Source organism: Anomaloglossus baeobatrachus, chromosome 2, assembly GCF_048569485.1.
Source record: "Anomaloglossus baeobatrachus isolate aAnoBae1 chromosome 2, aAnoBae1.hap1, whole genome shotgun sequence".
Lineage (NCBI taxonomy): Eukaryota > Metazoa > Chordata > Amphibia > Anura > Aromobatidae > Anomaloglossus > Anomaloglossus baeobatrachus.
The window spans coordinates 527,732,084-527,751,252 of NC_134354.1; the positions used below are offsets into that span (position 1 = coordinate 527,732,084).

The 19,169-nt window shown below is 47.9% G+C and overlaps 1 protein-coding gene across 1 annotated transcript in view; it reads right to left on the reverse strand.

Moving 5' to 3' along the window:
* Positions 1-19,169, reverse strand: part of VWA3B (von Willebrand factor A domain containing 3B) — a 363,812-nt gene that overhangs the window by 216,202 nt on the left and 128,441 nt on the right. Inside the window, exons 14-17 of the mRNA XM_075336597.1 lie at positions 14,393-14,575; positions 8,562-8,692; positions 8,186-8,316; positions 1,708-1,845 (exon numbers count right to left, since the gene is read on the reverse strand). Of these exons, the coding sequence (XP_075192712.1) occupies positions 1,708-1,845; positions 8,186-8,316; positions 8,562-8,692; positions 14,393-14,575 (583 nt within the window). The remainder of the gene's footprint in view (positions 1-1,707; positions 1,846-8,185; positions 8,317-8,561; positions 8,693-14,392; positions 14,576-19,169) is intronic.

Here is a 19,169-nt window from a genome sequence, read left to right on the forward strand (position 1 = left end):
CTCCCCCAGCATCAGCCTCTCTCCTTCCAGCCTCCCCCAGCATCAGCCTCTCTCCTCCCAGCCTCCCCCAGCATCAGCCTCCCCCTCCCAGCCTCCCCCAGCATCAGCCTCCCCCAGCATCAGCCTCTCATCCCAGCCACCCCCAGCATCAGCCTCTCTCCTCCCAGCCTCCCCCAGCATCAGCCTCCCCCAGCATCAGCCTACACCCTCCCAGCCTCCCCCAACATCAGCCTCCCCCTCCCAGCCTTCCCCAGGATCAGCCTCTCTCCTCCCAGCCTCCTCCAGCACGCCGTGCTCCTCTGCTGACACTCACAGATCCGATCGCATACACTCACACACACACACCCGATCGCATACACTCACACCCACCCGATCGCATACACTCACACCCACCCGATCGCATACACTCACGCACACCCGATCGCATACACTCACGCACACCCGATCGCATACACTCACGCACACCCGATCGCATACACTCACACACACACACATTGACGATATTGCACATACGCGCTCACAGTCACAACATCCGGAGATACCACATGCTTCTGGCCATGTGATCCTCCGGCAGGTCCTGGAAGCTCACAGCACAGTATCGCGGCCGAGAAGCAAGCGATATCTCCAGATGCTGTGAGTGTGTGGATGCGATGTGATGTGTGTGAGGTGTGTGTGAGAGTGAGTGTGATCTGATGTGTGTGTGTGTGTGTGCTGTTATGTGTGTGCGTGTGTGTAAGTTCTGCCGCTGCAGGACCTTGATGCGCTGGTAACTATGCTACCATGGTTACCAGCGCATCACGTCCCCCACTCGCACGGGAGCCCACACCAGCATACGGCGGCAAACCCCAGCAATGCGAGGGTATGTGTCGGCTGGGTTGGCGGCGTATGCTGGTGTGGGCTCCCGGGGGTACAGTACTCACCTGCGAGTCGTGTCTCCTTGTCAGTTCGGGGGATGCGTGCGGGGGGCGGGGCCAGAGCGAGTGTGCATTGCGTGAGGGAGGCGGGGCGTGGCCGAGTTGCCAATACGTGCAGGGTGCCGGGGCGAGAGGCCAATCCGTGTGGGGGGCGGAGCCTGTGCGAGCGGCCGGCCAGTGTGGGGGGGGAGCCAGGGCGAGCGACCAATCCGTGCGGGGGGGCGGGGCCATGGCAAGGCCAGTGGCCAATCCGCTTTGTGTCACCGTAAGGACACAATTTTGGAGCAAGACAGACAGACAGACAGACAGACAGACAGACAGAGACAGAATAAGGCAATTATATATATAGATATATATCACATATCATACATTATTTGTGGAACACATCTGTACTCATTTGTCTACTTATACTGCATTATATCCCCCATCTTGCGCAGTACCACTTTACCCCTATTGTGTCCATCAGCTCCGTTGTCTGCCGCCTCCAGGACAGCTGAAGTGTAAGCACGGAGATCTTAAGTACAAGACCCAGCTATATCACATAGCTAGATTTATACATCTATGTTTGGGACTTTGATTAAACTGGTTCTTTATCTACCATTAACCGTCTACATAAAGAATCTGGTAGATTAGTTTTATGCACCAGAACCAAATCTAACTGAATGTTTTCTCTACTAGTGCCAAGGATCGGATACTTCGAAGTCACCGTTTCAGACTAGAAAATATTTGTAGTTTCATTCACTGGTTATATTATATATGAATGGACTTTACCTTTCACTTGTGAAAAAGTTACCTTTAAGAACAGATGCTGTTTTCTTGTCCATGTTGAGAAACAACTCTTTAGACTCAGATGGTATATGTAAATCTACTGCACTCTCAGACAGTCTCACGCCATGGCTCAGAGCCCTCAACAGGCTGGACCTTGTATGCTCTGTTAGGGAACCCAACATGTAGGAGATAAATAATATCACTATGGTTGTACAGAACTTTCCTGGGAACTATAAAGCAGAAAATTACACTGAATAAGTAGAAAGAATGTTATATTTTTTCCATCACCTTGGCTGCACAATGAGTATCAAGGTGCATTATCTCCACAGTCACTTGAATCATTTCCCAAAAAACCTTGGTAACCTAAAGGCCCCGTCACACTAAGCAACATCGCTGCTAACGAACAACTTTTGTGACGTAACAGCGATGTTGCTAGCGATGTTGCTGTGTGTGACATCCAGCAACAACCTGGCCCCTGCTGTGAGGTCGTTGGTTGTTGCTGAATGTCCTGGGCCATTTTTTAGTTGTTGCTGTCCCGCTGTGAAGCACAGATCGCTGTGTGTGACAGCGAGACAGCAACAACTAAATGTGCAGGCAGCAGGAGCCGGCTTCTGCGGAGGCTGGTAACCAATGTAAACATCGGGTAACCAAGAAGCCCTGTCCTTGGTTACCCGATATTTACCTTTGTTACCAGCCTCCTCCGCTCTCACTGTCAGTGCCGGCTCCTGCTCTGTGCACATGTGGCTGCAGTACACATCGGGTAATTAACCCGATGTGTGCTGTAACTAGGAGAGCAGGGAGCCAGCGCTAAGCATTGTGCGCTGCTCCCTGCTCTGTGCACATGTAGCTGCAGCACACATCGGGTAATTAACCCGATGTGTGCTGTAACTAGGAGAGCAGGGAGCCAGCGCTAAGCGGTGTGCGCTGCTCCCTGCTCTTTGCACGTGTAGCTGCGTGCACTGGTAACCAAGGTAAATATCGGGTTGGTTACCCGATATTTACCTTAGTTACCAAGCGCAGCATCTTCCACGTGGCGCTGCTGGCTGGGGGCTGGGACACTGGTTGCTGGTGAGCTCACCAGCAACTCGTGTAGCGACGCTCCAGCGATCCCTGCCAGGTCAGGTTGCTGGTGGGATCGCTGGAGCGTCGCAGTGTGACATCTCACCAGCAACCTCCTAGCAACTTACCAGCGATCCCTATCAGGTTTGATCGTTGTTGGGATCGCTGGTAAGTTGTTTAGTGTGACTGGGCCTTAAGTGAAGACCAGGGTGAACGATTCCACCAAGATTTAAGAACAATAGACAAAACATGCTGAGGACACTGGGATACCCACATGAGAGCGGATTACTGCTGGTCTATTCTAAGTGATAAGGCCAGGCGCAACACCAGAAATCTTTAAAGGGAACCAATCATCAGGATTTTCGTATATAAGCTAAAGCCAGTGCTATACTGGTGAAATCAGGCTGCTTATCTACATACCATTAGTGGTCAGCTCGGATGTTTAGGCCTTCAAATCCAAGAAAGTAAAGTTTAACAAATAGTCAGCTTCTTGAGTGACAATTGCAACAGAGCAGATAATCTCTGGGTGGGTATTCATATGGATTCCCGCCCCCCTGCCTGTTGCTCCTCTCTCTGTTCTCTATGCTAATGTTACTATTCATCTTTTTGTCACTAAGATAGCTCATGCGCATAGAACTTATCTCCGGCACCATCTTTGTGAAGACCCTGTTATTCTAGTCTTGCGGCTGAGAGGGTGGCGCATGCGTCCTCGCTTTTTCAGCTCTCATTGTGAACGAGGGAGCATGCACGGTCACAACAGGAGTGGAGAACAGCTGATCGTAGCGATTAGCTCCAGAAGAGAACACTGGTCTTCACAAAGACGGCACCGGAGATAAGTGCTATGTGCAGGCGCCAACTCCGACGCCATCTTAGTGAAGAAAAAGATGAATAGTAACATTAGCATAGAGAACAGAGAGAGGGAGGAACAACAGGCATGGCGGTGGGAATCCATATGAATATGTAGCACCAAGGGGGCAGGGGGTCCCGGTCGAGTCTCGTACCTGTTTTCTCGTCACTGGGCCGGTGTGGTGGTCTGGGATGTCACGGTGACCTGCCCGGCTTCATGCACCAAGGTATACACCAATAAGGAGGGAGGATGATGGGGGTTGTAATAGGATGATTGTTGTGATGCCACCTGTGGTATGCGGCCAGAGATTAGCCACCGTTGCTGTCGATGTCCTCCGGGGCAGATGGTAATAGCAGTCGAATATGGTTTCGCTCCCCACAGATGGAGTGGTAGTGATGGCGATAGCCTTTGGCGCCGAGGCGCGGGGTGGCGGTAATAAGAGTCCTAGTCAGATGCTGCGGTTCCAGATGTCTTTACTCACTCTTTGTGCTGCTCGCTCGGGTAGTATCAGTCACCCCCTGTGATGTGCCCCGTTGACCTCGGATAAGTTAGAAGGAGTCACCGGTGTTTGAAAGAAGAAAGTCCTTTTTCAGAGTTGCCCTTACAGCTGTGAGGAAACTGGGCTGAGCGCTCCGCTCCAAGCTGCAGGCCCCATGAAAAGAAGAAAAGAAAGTGGTGATGGTGTTGTGTCCCAGAACTAGTGTCCCGGGTAGACTGACTGCAGATTGTGTGAGTTTGCTCCTACTTCTACCCCAAGTGGTATCTGCCCCACAGGTGGCTGGCTTCAGTGACCGGGGAAGTCCCATGCATCGTGATGGCCACCCCCCTATCTATCCTGAGCCATCCCCCCCCATGAGAAGGCTCCTAAGCTGTATATAAAGTGTGAATGTGGAACACCGGTAATTAACCCTCTCCTTACCCGAGGCGAATATCGCATCTTAAATAACGTGCAATACTCTGTGGCGACTGGAGCCTCAGGGGCACCACAATTACCCACCAAGAGATCATCTGCTCTGTTCCAATTATCACTCAAGAAGCTGACGATTTTTTAAAGTTTACTTTCATGGATTTGAAAACGTAAACATCCGAGCTGACCATTAATGGTGTGTAGATAAAGCAGCCTGATAGTGCCAGTATAGCACTGGCTTTAGCTTATGTATGAAAATCCTGATGATTGGTGCCCTTTAAAGCACAGCTTTTTCAAGGTATCTCAGTAAATGAATTGTATCAATGACAACTTTGTCTGGATGCTTAATTCTTATTATAAATTTGTTTTAATAACCAACAAAGCAAAAATAATACTGTTTAGTAGAGATCAGTCCTAGTTTTTCAATCGGTCGTATGTATATATATAATATATATATATATATATATAATATATATATATATATATATATATATATATATATATGTATGTACGTATATATATATATATATATATATATATACACACATACGTACATACATACACACACTGTATATGGTAGATCACATTTCATTAACTAGAGCTGATGAAAGAAAAATAGTGGCAGATTTAGAATCCGTGACAAAAACTAACCTAAAAACAGATTCAATATCACAGGTACCAAATTAGTTCCCCAAACATGTTCCCCACTGTAGTAGATAGTCAAACTGATCCTAAAATCTTGCTAATAGCTGAAAGGAAATCTGTCTGTAAGATCTCCCCCACCTCTGCGAACACAAAACCCTATACATATGGACATTTGGGTGTATAAAATGTAAATCTTTTAAATCCTTTACATCTTCTGTTTCTGCATTCCTGACTCATTAGTATTTTAATTTATAAACACATTTTGCTTTAAGTGCTTTGAACATGACAGAGCACCTGTTTAGCATGTTAAAGTAAAGCCATGGCAGTAATCTCGCTGTTCTACAGGGAAGAAATTCACATTCTGGTTATTGTATAATCCACATTTGAAGTTTGAGTGCAATAAGCTTTTGCGGCATTAACGTGGGACTGTAGGTAGGGTCTTTGGCTCAGCCCAGGCCCCTCCACTTGTCTCGGGTGTCAGTATGTGCCTTCCTGCTTAAAGCTTGCGCTGGTATCGTATACCGTATACCGTAGAGTATTGTGCGAGCCCAGAAACAGTCTAGTCAGATTGTGGCCAGGAGAGTGCATATTGTATACTCGCAGTCATGTGACTGGCATTTATGGTGCTGAAACTGGAGAATCCTCACAGTGCAGAGTGCGTGTGATGTGAGGATTCAGAATTCTGCAGTCACATAGAGGTGACAGCAGCCTTGTCAATTTAGACTGGACAACCTATTTAACCCCTTCTCCACCCATTGATTCTCCATTTTTCGTTTTCTTTCCTCCCTTTCTTTCAAGAACCATAACTTTATTTTTTTCCCTTCAATATAGCCATATGAGGGCTTGTTTTTTTTTTGGGACGAGTTGTACTTTTGAATTACACTATTCTGCCACATATTGTATCAGAAATTGGTAAAAAAAAAAATCCAGGTGCAGTGAAATTGAAAAAAAATTGCAATTCCATGATTATTTTATTTTTATTTTTTTTATTTATCATGTTCACTATGAGGTAATATGATAACAATGACCTGGCAGTATGATTCCCCACGTCAGTATGAGCTTGTAGATACCAAACATGTATAGTTTTTATTTATATAAATGGTGATATACATACATTTTTTGGGATCTTGTGCTCAGTAACAACTTATTAATTGTATCCTCAGTTGATGTTTTTAATTAAACCAATTTTGGGTAGATGCAATGTTTAGATTGTCTCTTATTGCATTTTATTGCAATGTTGCGAAGCCAAAAAAAACCCTTAACTCTGGCGTTTTGATTTTTTTTTTTTCTTTACGTCCTTTACTGATCAGATTAATTTCATATGTGGATAGATCTGACATTTCCGAATGCAGCGATGACATATGTGATTTTTTTGGGGGCATGTTTTGCTTTATTTTCAGATTTTTAAAAACTTTTTTTTTTTTTTTTTTTACACTTTTTATTGTTTTTACTAGTCTTGAAGCTGATATAATCCGATCTCTTTTGCTGAACAGAGTGCTCCTTCAGTATCCCTCAGACCAGCAGAAATGCTAACCTCTTTTGAATACCGGCGCTCAGCCGGTGTTCACAGGAACTATGTATGATAGAGACAGGGGTCATCAGATGATCGTGGCTGTCATGACAACCCATCAGCAGCCTGTCATCACATCACAGAGCCAACGATGGAGGCAGCTAGTGACGTGGTCCCCGCCAACGCACGTTAAATCCCATTGGCAGAGATTGACAGCAGGATTTAACTAGCTAACAGGTGTGGGTGGATCTCCACCCGCACCTGTTAGCTACACATGTCGGCTGATCAGATCAGCTGATATTTGCAGGGAAACATTTGGGCTCACTGTGAGAGCCCGCATTAATACCGACAAAAAAAGGACACATGGTCTATGACATACTGGTACTGGTCAAAGGTTGTGAAGGGGTTAAGGAAGAGTTTACAGCAAGGCTCTACATTATGAGAGGCAGGATTGCAATGATGGGTAAAGCCTATAAAGCAACTTAGAACACAGGATCCACCAATCACAATAGGCAATGTCATAACTGACCCTGCTCCTCCTCCCTTCACAATAACCTATGCATATACATACTTATTAGACGCTTTAATACAAATTGATCGCCACAATGGTCAAACCCTGAACCAATGTATATCTGTTATTTCCTGAGACAATAAAGATTAAAAAAAGCCCCAGGGGCCAGTGTGAATAATGCAAGATTTCTTTTTTTTATTTTCATTACAATTTGTGACATATAATTAAAAAAAAAAACATTGCCAAATATTGTTTTTTAAATTAGAGAAATGGAGGATGGAAGAAATGACAGGAGTATCTAGTCTTAACGTCAGATTGGTAATGCCCTTGTTAGGGTGGGAGTCTTGGGTTCCTTCAGGGCCAGGAGGGGGCTATCTATAGGGACTTTGCCAGTTTGGCTTTTGATACTGGACCCTGGATCCACTATAGATAACTCCTTCATCGCTGACCAGACTGAATGGGCGAGACTGCTCCATTATTTACACTTTTTGTACATATATCACCACTGTGAATATATATTTTGGGGGCATTCAGTCAATCTGAGAGCCTTGGTCAATACCCATCATTGTGGATTATTGAGGTATATCTTTAAACCCTTCTATGGTCTGTGTGACGCCAACTACCCAGCAGAGAAACCTCTTGTTGAACATTGCATGTCCCTAACAAAGCATGTACCCTGACACCTCGGAGGAGATTTCCACTGAGAGTATTTAAACCCCGCTGTTGTTCAGGGGGATAGCCATTAACAGTTCCAGTTTTATGTGCACTCTATTAACACTGAGCACTTCACTTGGGTTGCGTGTTCTTACGTATCTTTTAAATTGTTATTATTAAAGGTTATATTTTATTTCCTCAAATCACTGGTGCTATTTGTATATATATTTGTTTGATGGACAACATGCTACCTTCCTCATTTGCTTTACTAATTAGAAAAATCGTATCTAAACAATAGGCTATTTTCTGATGACACATTTCCTTTAAATACTTTTTTGTACAGCAATATTGTGGTGCTGAGTGGCATTACCTGCATGTCGCTTCTTCTTCTGGCGAAGCCGTGGAGGACTTAAACTTGACCTATGCAGCAATGATGATGAATTTGAAGATCTGAGTTCATGTGCAGACTCCATCCTTTTAGGACTTTGCTTCTGGAATTTCCTGAAATGTACAGTACAACACTCTTATATTTACACTGTGTACGCCATCAGCCGGCCTTGTTTCTTCCTCTCTATAATTTTTGGATTTGCTATTACAAAGCACGTGTGTGTGATGGTGGCATAAATAAACTCTACAGCGTCTTATATCCAGAATATTCTGTACCTGCACTGGTACAGCAGCATGCTTTATGAAAAGACTTGTGTAAATTATCAAAAATGCAATAACATTACCAATAGTTACGGTACCTTTGCGATACATCAGGGTCTCCATTATGGTACCAGTCTAACATCAAACATTCTGTATGAAGTTTTTTTATTTTTTCAAATGTAGATTTTCCTTCTTCAATCTCATTTAATAGTAACTGTATGTCTTCACTCTGCAAAAATTTAATGAGTGAAAAACTGTAGAAAATGGCGTATTATAACTCAGTTATAACAGTATTGTAAGGAATGATTGTTCTCTCACAGTTACATCACACCTTCAACCCTTTCTGGACTTGGTGTTTTCCATACAGCTCCAGTTCATCACTAATCAATAGAGGGAACTTTTATTGTCACACTTTAACATGCTTGTGTATTCATTGAATATGTACCGCCCCGCGCTCGGCTACCTGCCGAGCCGCTCGGATCCGGGCTCGTTTTGTTGGGTGGCTCAAGCGCCTCCGGACCCGGGGGTCACATCGCTCTGAAGGGAAGCTGGCGCTACGTGTAGGGGGTTGGTCTTCAGTGGGGAGGTTCACGGCCGGGGCCGTGGTGTTTTAGGGATTTAAGTTCGTGATGCCACCCACGGGTTGTGGTGAGTGTGGACACCACCGCTGCCATTAACTAGGCTCCCGGGGACAGTGTTATGCAGCCTGGTGTTGACCCCTCCGTGGGCAAGGGGTGATAGTCCCGGGGCCCAATGGTTGCGAGGTGCGGGCGTGTTGGTGCGGTGCGGTGCGCGGCCCGAGGGCACTGTTGTACTCACTATGACAGATACACCAGAGTCTCTGGTAAACCAAAAAGATGGTGGTCGGTGCCCGCAGCTGGCTGGGTCTGGTCCCCCACCCGGTTGGTGGTTCCCGCCTTTCTCCTGCACCCCTTGTTGTAGATCTTGACTGCCTACGCTTCAGCGACGGTAGTCCGCTACCTGGCTGTGTGTGTGTCGGGGAACCCGTTTGCCCGCAGGCACTGGCCCGTGGGATCTCTCTGACTGTGCGGTGGCTTTCTATCCCCCTCGGTGGGCTGTTGCCGTCTTTCGGGTCTTGGGACGGGAAAGGACCTAAGGTCCAGACCTCAATCAGTAAATTCGACATGGTCGAGTGGCTTCTGGACCTAGTTCTGGGTCTGAGTACCCCTCCTGGTGCTCCGGTTTCCAGTTCGTTCCCCGGTTCGATACCGGCGGGCCACTACCCTGTCCCGATCCCTTACGGTTCCACCAGCCGTCTTCCCGGCTCCTGCAGGCGGCAACCACCGTCTGCCTCCTGGCCACAGGGTATCCGGGCTACGACCCAGATCCCTGACAGACGTTTACACTTTGCTACTACTCTCCTCTCCTCCCTAACAGATCTCCTCTGTTTTCCCGCCTCAGGCTATCCAAACTCCTCGGTGGGCGTGGCCAACCGCCTGGCTCCACCCCCTGGTGTGAACGTCAAGACCTGAGAGGGGTGACTCAGGGTTTTTAGGTTGGCTGCTGTTACCTTATTAGGGGACGGGTGTTTGTGCAAGGGCCTACCTGTGACCATCTGGCTAGTCCAGGCCGTCACACATACAAATAATAGAAACATACCAGTTTTTCCATAACAAAAAATCATGGCAAATCACTAGGATATACACTTTTTTAAAAACTGGGACAGACTACCGGACACCCACATTATGGGAATAAAGGATTTGTTTTTGCATAGAGGTTCTACCGGCTGTGCAGAGAGCTTCAGGATAGCCTCATGTTCCTTTCGTGATAAACAAATATGAAAGGCAGATAGATATTCTATAATTATATTTCTATAATGAAAAAAAAATTAACATTTCAACTGCAATGTGCTTCCTTTGAAAGTAAAAACAAAGGCATTAGGGAAAGCCTAACACACCCCTAAAGTAGAGCTTACTATGTACCTCAACAGGAGCAGTGAGGTTCTGGATCTGTCAGGCTATGTAAATTAAAGGCACCCCCGGAGCACTATGCAAAGGGGGATATAACTTTGGAAAGGTGGAACTATATGTATATGTATGTGCGCACGCTGCGTTATGTCAAGCGCAGACAAAAATGCACCCTCTGGCAGACTATACAACTGTAAACACTGCATTTTGTATGTATTTTGAATGCATTTTGAATGCATTTTGGATGAATTTTTGACAGTGCAGTCCCACTCGGCTCTGCTACATCCCCATAGAGAATGGCTGGCTGCAAGACAGAGCCATGTGATCAGAATGAACTCTGATGAACTTCACCCGACTTCATTGTCATAGCGCGGCTCTGTCTGCGTGTCGCGACGTGATTTGCGGTCACCGGTGAAGAACTCCACTGAGTTACTGAAGTGAGCCGCGCGATCAGCGGTGCCATCACTCAGGTTAGGCTAAGTTCACACATCAGTTTTTTCCAATCAGGCACAATCCGGTTTGTGCCTGATGCAACGGATCCGTCTCAGATTGTGTAAAAAAATCAGTTTTGTGTTTTTGTTTTTTTTTTTGTAATGCTCAGAGAGAGAGAGAGAGAGAGAGAGAGACCCCATCAACACCGCACAAACACCGGCACTACCGCCCCCATCATCACCGCACAAACACCGGCACCATCACCCCCATCATCCACGCACACACTCCGGCACTACCGCACGCATCATCACCACACAAACACCAGCACTACCGCCCCCATCATCACCGCACAAACACCGGCACTACCGCACGTATCATCACCACACACCCCTGCACTACCACACGCATCCTCACCGCACACGCAGGCACTACCGCACGCATCATCACCGCACACGCAGGCACTACCGCACACATCATCACCGCACACGCAGGCACTACCGCACGCATCATCACCGCACACGCAGGCACTACTGCACGCATCACCGCACACGCAAGCACTACCGCACGCATCATCACCGCACACGCAGGCACTACCGCACGCATCATCACCGCACACGCAGGCACTACCGCATGCATCATCACCGCACACACAGGCACTACAGCATGCATCATCACCACACATGCAGGCACTACCGCACGCATCATCACCGCACACACTCTGGCACTACCTCAGTGACGTCACCGCTGACAGTGCAATTCACTTCAGTTGCTGCGTGGAGCTCCCAGGAGCGGCGGTGTTCTACTGATGCTCCTGTCAGCTTCATGTAGCAGAGCTGAAAGCGTCGTGGGACCTCTGTGGATTACGTCGGTATTTGGGGATTTTAATAAAATGGTGAAAGAGGGTGTTTTTTGTCTTTTATTCCAAATAAAGTATTTTTTGGGTGTATGTTTATTTACTTTCACCTAGAGGTTAATCATTGGGGGTGTCTCATAAACACCTGCCATAATTAACCCCTTATTACCCCGATTGCCACCGAACCAGGGCAATTCGGGATAAGTCGGGAAGAGTCCCGGGACTATCGCATCTAATGGATGCGGCAATTCCGGGCGGCTGCTTGCTGATATTTTTAGGCTGGGGGGGCTCCCCATAACGTGGAGCTCCCCATCCTGAGAATACCAGCCTTCAGCTGTGTGGCTTTATCTTGTCTGGTATCAAAATTGAGGGGGGGACCGCACGTTGTTTTTTTTTAATTACTTATTTTTTTTACAGCAACATATAGACCCGCCCACCGGCGGCTGTGATTGGTTGCAGTGACACAGCTGTCACTCAGCATGGGGGCGTGTCTTCCCGCAACCAATCATAGGCGCCGGTGGGTGGGGAAAGAAGTGAATACAAGATGGAATAATGAGCGGCCGGCATTTTCAAATCAGGAAAAGCCGCCAGCAGTGTGACAGCCGTGCAGCGCCGCGCCGGTGATCGGTGAGTGAGTGAGAGTGGGTGAGTCAGTGAGAGAGAGACTTTGAGAGAGAGTGAGTGAGTGATTGATTGATTTTCTGACAAGCAATAAATTTATATCACTTCTGGGCATGCTCAGAAGTAAAAACCGGATCCGGTACATGCTTCCGGCGTTTGACGCATGCCACCAGATTCGGCGCGCATAGACTTTGATTATGCACCATGCCGCACAGCTCCGCATACGGCGCTATGAAGTTTTTTGGCGCTGGCAAAAAACGTTCCTCTCTGCGTCCTGTGCGGCCGCCAGAGTGATGATTTTTGCCGCATCCGGCAAAAAACGGATCAAACGCGAGTACATGCGACACAATCCAGCGCTAATAAAAGTCTATGTCTATCATAGGCGCCGGTGGGTGGGGGAAGCAGTGAATACGAGATGGAATAATGAGCGGCCTGGAGCTTTATGTCAGATAGCTGAGAATATCACAGTACTTGGAATCCCAATGTACTAGCACTTCACTTGAGTGTCTAGGTTTACTGTAGTTCTGATTATCTTAAGGTGGAGTAGTGGTCTGTCTAGTATCATCCAATAATCATGCAAAAGCAGAGAGAAATTGGTTTAGTTCAAAACTCAGTCCAGAAAACCCATGGCTGACTAACTGCAGCCGCCAAATATTTTATACCTATCTTTACATTACAATAAATAATCTATGAGTGACATAACAAAACAGAACTAAATTTCTTAAGCCCCCGTCACACACAGCGAGATGGCTAGCGAGATCGCTGAAACGTGACAGGTTTTGTGACGTATCAGCGACCTCGCTAGCGATATCGCTGTGTGTGAAAAGCAGCAGTGAGTGGGCCTCTGCTGCGACGTCGCTGATCATGACAAAATGATCAGGACCATTTTTCGCTCATTGGTCTCCCGCTGTGCATCACGCATTGGCGTGTTTGACGGCGGGAGACCAACGAGTGTGGGGCGGATTCAGTTACTTGCATTGCACTCCGGAGCTCTCAGCTGAGTTCCGGAGTGCAGCCTAGATTGCACCGCGAACGCCAAGTGATTGATTCCCCGGCGATTGCGGTTCAGTTCATGACAGCTGAAGACATGCCGGGCTGATCTCCAGTGCTCTCACCTGAACTCCGTATTGCAGCACGGCCTGTCCGCAGCTGTTATGAACTGAACCGCAATCGCCGGGGAATCAATCACTCGGCTCTCGCGGTACAGTCCTGCAAGCTCTGAGATCAGACCAGGCTGCAGCTGAGAGCTCTGGAGTGCAAAGCAGGTAAGGATTCCTTCGGTAGCCAATCCAACGCTCGGAGCGCCCGTTCTGAGTAAGTAGGGAGCCGTTGTTACACGGGTCACTGGTGGCTGATCTCTGATCGCTGTGTAGATCAGCCTGATTGTCAGCTCACCAGCGACCATGTAGCGACGTTACAGCGATCCCTGCCAGGTCGGATTGCTGGTCGGATCGCTGGTGTGTTGCTACGTGTAACAGGACCCTTAAGGGGGCTTTACATGCTACGATATCATTGCCGATATCGCTAGCGAGTGCACCCGCCCCCATTGTTTGTGCGACACGGGCATATCGCTGCCCGTCGCGCACAAAATCACTCACCCCCGTCACACGGACTTACATGCCCTGCGACGTCGCTCTGTCCGGCAATCCGCTTCCTTTCTAAGGGGGCGGGTCGTGCGGCGTCACAGCAACATCACATGGCAGGCGTCCAATAGAAGCGGAGGGGCGGAGATGAGCGGGGCGTAAACATCCCGCCCACCTACTTCCTTCCGCATAGCCGGTGGAGGCAGGTAAGGAGATGTTCCTCGCTCTTGCGGTGTCACACACAGCGATGTGTGCTGCCGCAGGAACGAGGAACAACATAATGAGCGTTAAACGATTTTTGGCTTTAGGACGACCTCTCCGCGGCAAACTATTTTGGCCGCTTTTGCAATCGTTTTAGGTCGCACAAAAGTGCCACATGCTGCGATATCGTTAATGACGCCGGATGTGCGTCACTAAAGGCGTGACCCCGACGATAAAACATTAACGATATCGTAGCGTGTAAAGACCCCTTTATTCTCAAGTATGAGTTCTCCATGTCTGTGGACACTTACTACAAAAGGCTGCGGAGCGACAGGTTCTTTATGGTAACTACTGTACGCGTGAAAACGGCCACCAGTCTTGCTGGAAATCTCATATAGAAAGCGGTTTGCTTCAGTGTCTTCACAGTTGAATGAAATTGTATGGATAGGTATTTGATTTAGGATACTAACTTGTTCCAGAATCGTATCAGTAGGCTGGAAGAGAGCAAACATTATTTCTGGTTAACAAAATGGGTCCAAAATTTATGGTAATTGGTAAGACAAGATTTACAGTATATTTTGCTATGGATTTTGCATTGCCTCTAGAGTCCTAATATTTAGTATGTTTCATGCAGGTCCCACTGATATATATGTTGCTTATTTGTTCCATGCCGATAAGGGCCATATGTGCACATTGAATATTTGGTGAGTTTTTTAGCTCAGTATTTATAAGCCAAAACCAGGAGTGGCACAATCAGAGAAAAAGTATAATATAAACATGGGCACCACTTCTGCATTTTATACCCACTGCTGGATTTGGATCACAAATACTGAGGTAAAAACTGACCAAAATCTCATCATGTGCACGTGGTCTTATGAGGTTATGTTCTCATAATGAGCTTTTGGTGAGTTTTTGCACATTTCCTGCCCCATTTTTGCCCCATATTATATAAAATATGTTACTTGCGTTTTTGTGTGTTTAATTACATGCATTTTTATCTCATTTTTGACCCTGCATTTTTTTTTCTCTCTGCTTGGTGTCTCACACTTTAACACTAGAACTACTGGACTCGTGACACCTACTAGAACTACATAGTGCGAAGTAGTCAAAATGACTACCTCAGTAGTTCTAGTGTTAAATAAAGCTGCTTTTGTTTTGGAAACTTCTTGGTATTTGGCTTTGATAAAACTTTATGGACATTCTTAGGTGCGGATTACCTACATGCGTATTGGATACTATACTATCACAGAAACACATTAAAAATGCATATGCATTTTTTACCTGTGGATTTTCAGCATCTAATGCAAGTCTATGGTGAAAATCTGCGCAGATAACTCAGCCTACCTGCAAGGCTGACATCACACATCCGTGTCTCTGGTACATGTAACATCCGTTTTCACATGTGCCAGAGACATGGACACACATAGACCTATTACATTAAACGGATTTGCGCACAAATCCGAGTTTTGACATGACCGTTTTCTGCCGCCAGCATGGGTGTCATACGGACCACACATTGATGTGATCCGTGTGACATGTACCAGAGAAAATACAGGTCATATAAAAAAAAAGAATTTCTATACTTACTAGTCTCTGGCGCTGCTGTTGCTTCTGGGCCCGCTTATTATGACTCATGAATATTCACTGCACTGACCACGAACCCGGAAGTAACGCCAGAGACAAGTAAGTACAGTATACAAGTTCATACACTCCATGTGCTATTCGGATGTCACATGGCGAGCACATGTAGAACACACACACAAACATACGGATTACCTTATGTACCTTGCCCACAGACCGTCACACATGTACATTTAATTCCCGAATGTGTGAAGAGACCCAAGAGAAATTAACATGTTGTGGATATGAAACACGCACCACAGGTCAGTGTACATTCTAAGTAAAAAAGAAGCACCGTGGGCGTGAGATTTCTATAAATGCCATCCATTTTGCTGGAACTGTAAGGAGCTGTGTTTTTGACTCAGCAAAAATACCGTCAAAACTCACAAAAAAAAAAAATCATTGTGAGCACACAGCCTTAAAGCATTTTTTTCAAATCTGCAGCATGTCCGAGCAGCCTTCGTAAAATGTATTGCAAGTCAATGGGTCCATGGATAAATTGGACCACAGCTGGTTTACATTTTCACAGACTGACAGTATGGAGAAGATAGAATAAAATTTTATTCTAATCTCCTCCACATCCGAGAAAATCGGATCAAACTCAGATCAGTGTGATTAGCATAATTGAGACCAATTTTCTCAGATGAGAAAAAAAAAACAGTCCGATCCTAGCCGTATATACAGGAATCCAGCTTGAGGAAAGGATCAGACTTAAAACATAAACATATGACTGCAGAATCCGACTACACAGGTATTTACTGTAGTCTGTAATCATAGAGTCATAGACTACTACTAATATACAAGTGTGCCGCCACCTAGTCTGCAGCTGGGCTGCTCGGATCCGTATCCGCGGTGGCTCGAGGGACGTCCGGACCCGGGGGTCGTGCGGGCAATCGAATAAAGGGGGTGTATGTACAGGGGACGGTGTGGAAAGTTTGTGACGCCACCCGTTGTGTGTGGTAAGGGTAAAGTACCACCGCTGCGGCTGGGAGTACCCGGTGGCAATGGTGTGGGCAGCCAGGTGTTTAACCCCTCCATGGGTTGGGGGGATGCCCCGGGACTCGGTGATGGTGTCGGGGAGGTGCCGTCGGGCCGGTAAGGGTTAATTGCGTACTCAGTCCAATAACGCTGACGCTGACAACCATGGTAAACCAAAGTTCTTGATGCCACTGCAGCGGGGAGGGAGCATGCATGGATCCCGTGCCCGTTGATGTTGCTTGTTAGCCTGTGACCTTGACCTTGGCACCTATTTTCTGTAGTTGGTCCCTTTCAGCTTAAAACTAAACGGGTCCCGCTCACCTGTATAGCTAACGGAGTGAGCTTGCTCTCAGGGTTCACGCTTGGGATTTTCTGGACCAGGCAGTGGGAAAGTCCTATCCCCCTCGTTGCGCTAGTACCCCGATTTTGGAGCAGGTGGAAAACGGATCTTGAAGGCTCCGTCCTCGTCGGGTGAATTACCAGGACGCCTGAAGCTACTTCCTGGCCTGGGGTCCACGTACCCAGTCGTGCCCTGGCCCCTGCCTGGTGATGGTGTGTCGCCCTGGGCAAGCCAGGGGACACAGGTCACAACACCACCACACCCCACACTCCAGGTAGGCACATCACAGCTAACCAGAAATCCTTGTTGCCTTCCTCCAGGAGTCTGATGATGCACACCAGGGGGTGGGCCAGGCGGTTGGCTCCGCCCACCGAGGAGCTCACAACTCTGGAGGCAGGAAGAAACCAGGCAGATTAGCCCAGGCAGGGCTAGAGTGCAGTCTAGTCAGGGAGGAGGAAGTTGAAGGAGTGGAGGAGTAGTCTAGACAGGGCTAGAGTAAACAGCTAAGTGAAAGTGAAGTGGAAAAGGAGAAAGCAAGTAAAGTGACAGCAAAGAAAGAAAGCCTGAAGGGTCCAGCTTTGTGGAGGGCCAGATCAGCAAGGTCAGCGACGGCGGTGACTGTCTGGAGGGGGACAGTTTGGAAGTTCCTGGAAGGACCCCGTTGGCTGTGTGCCCGGTGGTCTGGAGCAGTGTTCCGAAGGACAGTCAGCACCAGGGCAGGGGCCTCTCGGACCCCGGCAAGGCTAGGAGTCGCCAAATTTGCCGAATCCGTCAGTGACGGGGACGCAGATCCCCCAACAACCAAGTCCCGATTGAAGGCAACAGCCCAACCCGTATTGGAGAGACACCGCCACCGCCACGGCACCAGTTTCTCAGGGCCAGCGCCTGCGGGCAAAGTGTAGAGCTCCTCCGGCCCAGATTGCAGTCGGGGAGCGGTTAACCGGAGGGAATCCACCGCTACCACAAGTCAACCATAGGTGCAAGGAAGAGGGACATCACCGTCACCTACCGGGAGTGCAGGTGCAGCCGTTTATGGGACCGTCCTACCAGCCGTTGGTTTACCGTACAAACTGTGTCCGTGTGTCAGGCTGAGTGAGTACCATAGTGCCGCCAGGCACAGCGCTGCCCCCGCGTCCCTGCGCCCTCCAGGCCCCACACTTCACATCTCATCACCGGGCCCCGGGATCACCAACCCCTACCCACGGAGGGGCAACACAACACCTGGCTGCTCCGCATCACCATCCCCGGGACCCCCACACTGAGCAGCGGTGGTGCAATCACCACAACCGTGGGTGGCGTCACGAACTATAACAATCCCCACACCCAACAACCCCCTTTCACTCACGGGCGAGGAGTGTCGCTCGAGAAACCCCGGGATCCGGCCCACCGCTCGAGCCACCACTGAGCAGCTGCCGGACCCGAGCAGAAGGGGTGAGCGCGGTGTGCTGACACCCTCCTCCCCGCCCGCGACAATGGCACAAGGCCGCTGGCTGTCCTCCTCGACAGTCCGTGCCCCTTGCCACGATCCCCTGCGACCAGGGTTCAACTCCTACCAGGAGCAGACCAACATCTGCCACCTAGTACACGAGGAGCCCTGTCTCCTAACACTCCCGACCTCCCCTAAACCAACCCCCCAAGTGGCCAGCCCTATTCCCTTAAGGCTGTACACTGGCGTGTCTGATGGGTGTGGTGCAGAGTGTTCCAAGGGTTTTGATGAGCTTGTTCTTAGCAACACCAAAGGTCCGAGACCCGTAACCAAGGAGGAGATGGATATCATGCAGAAGGGCAGATTGCACAATACCCTGTGACGACCTGGTAGGCCAGGGCATCACACAAGGTTTACTATACACCTCAGTTTTCTGGATCACTGAAAGCCTAGCAGCTGGAACATAACTGATCACATTTTTATCCTGTGTCTTGGTAAAATTATTAAAAAGTCTATGTTGGAAAAATGTCATGTCTCTTTCATGCATCAGCTGGAAACATTTTCTACATAGTAGAAAAAGTTATATAATGAGAGACAGTGCCTTGAAAAAGTATTCATACAGATGATCTTGAGCAAGAATTTGTGAAGTGTAAAGGAAATGATAAATGTTTTTCTACATATTTAAAAAAATATAAATCTGAAAAGTGTGAAGTGCATTTGTATT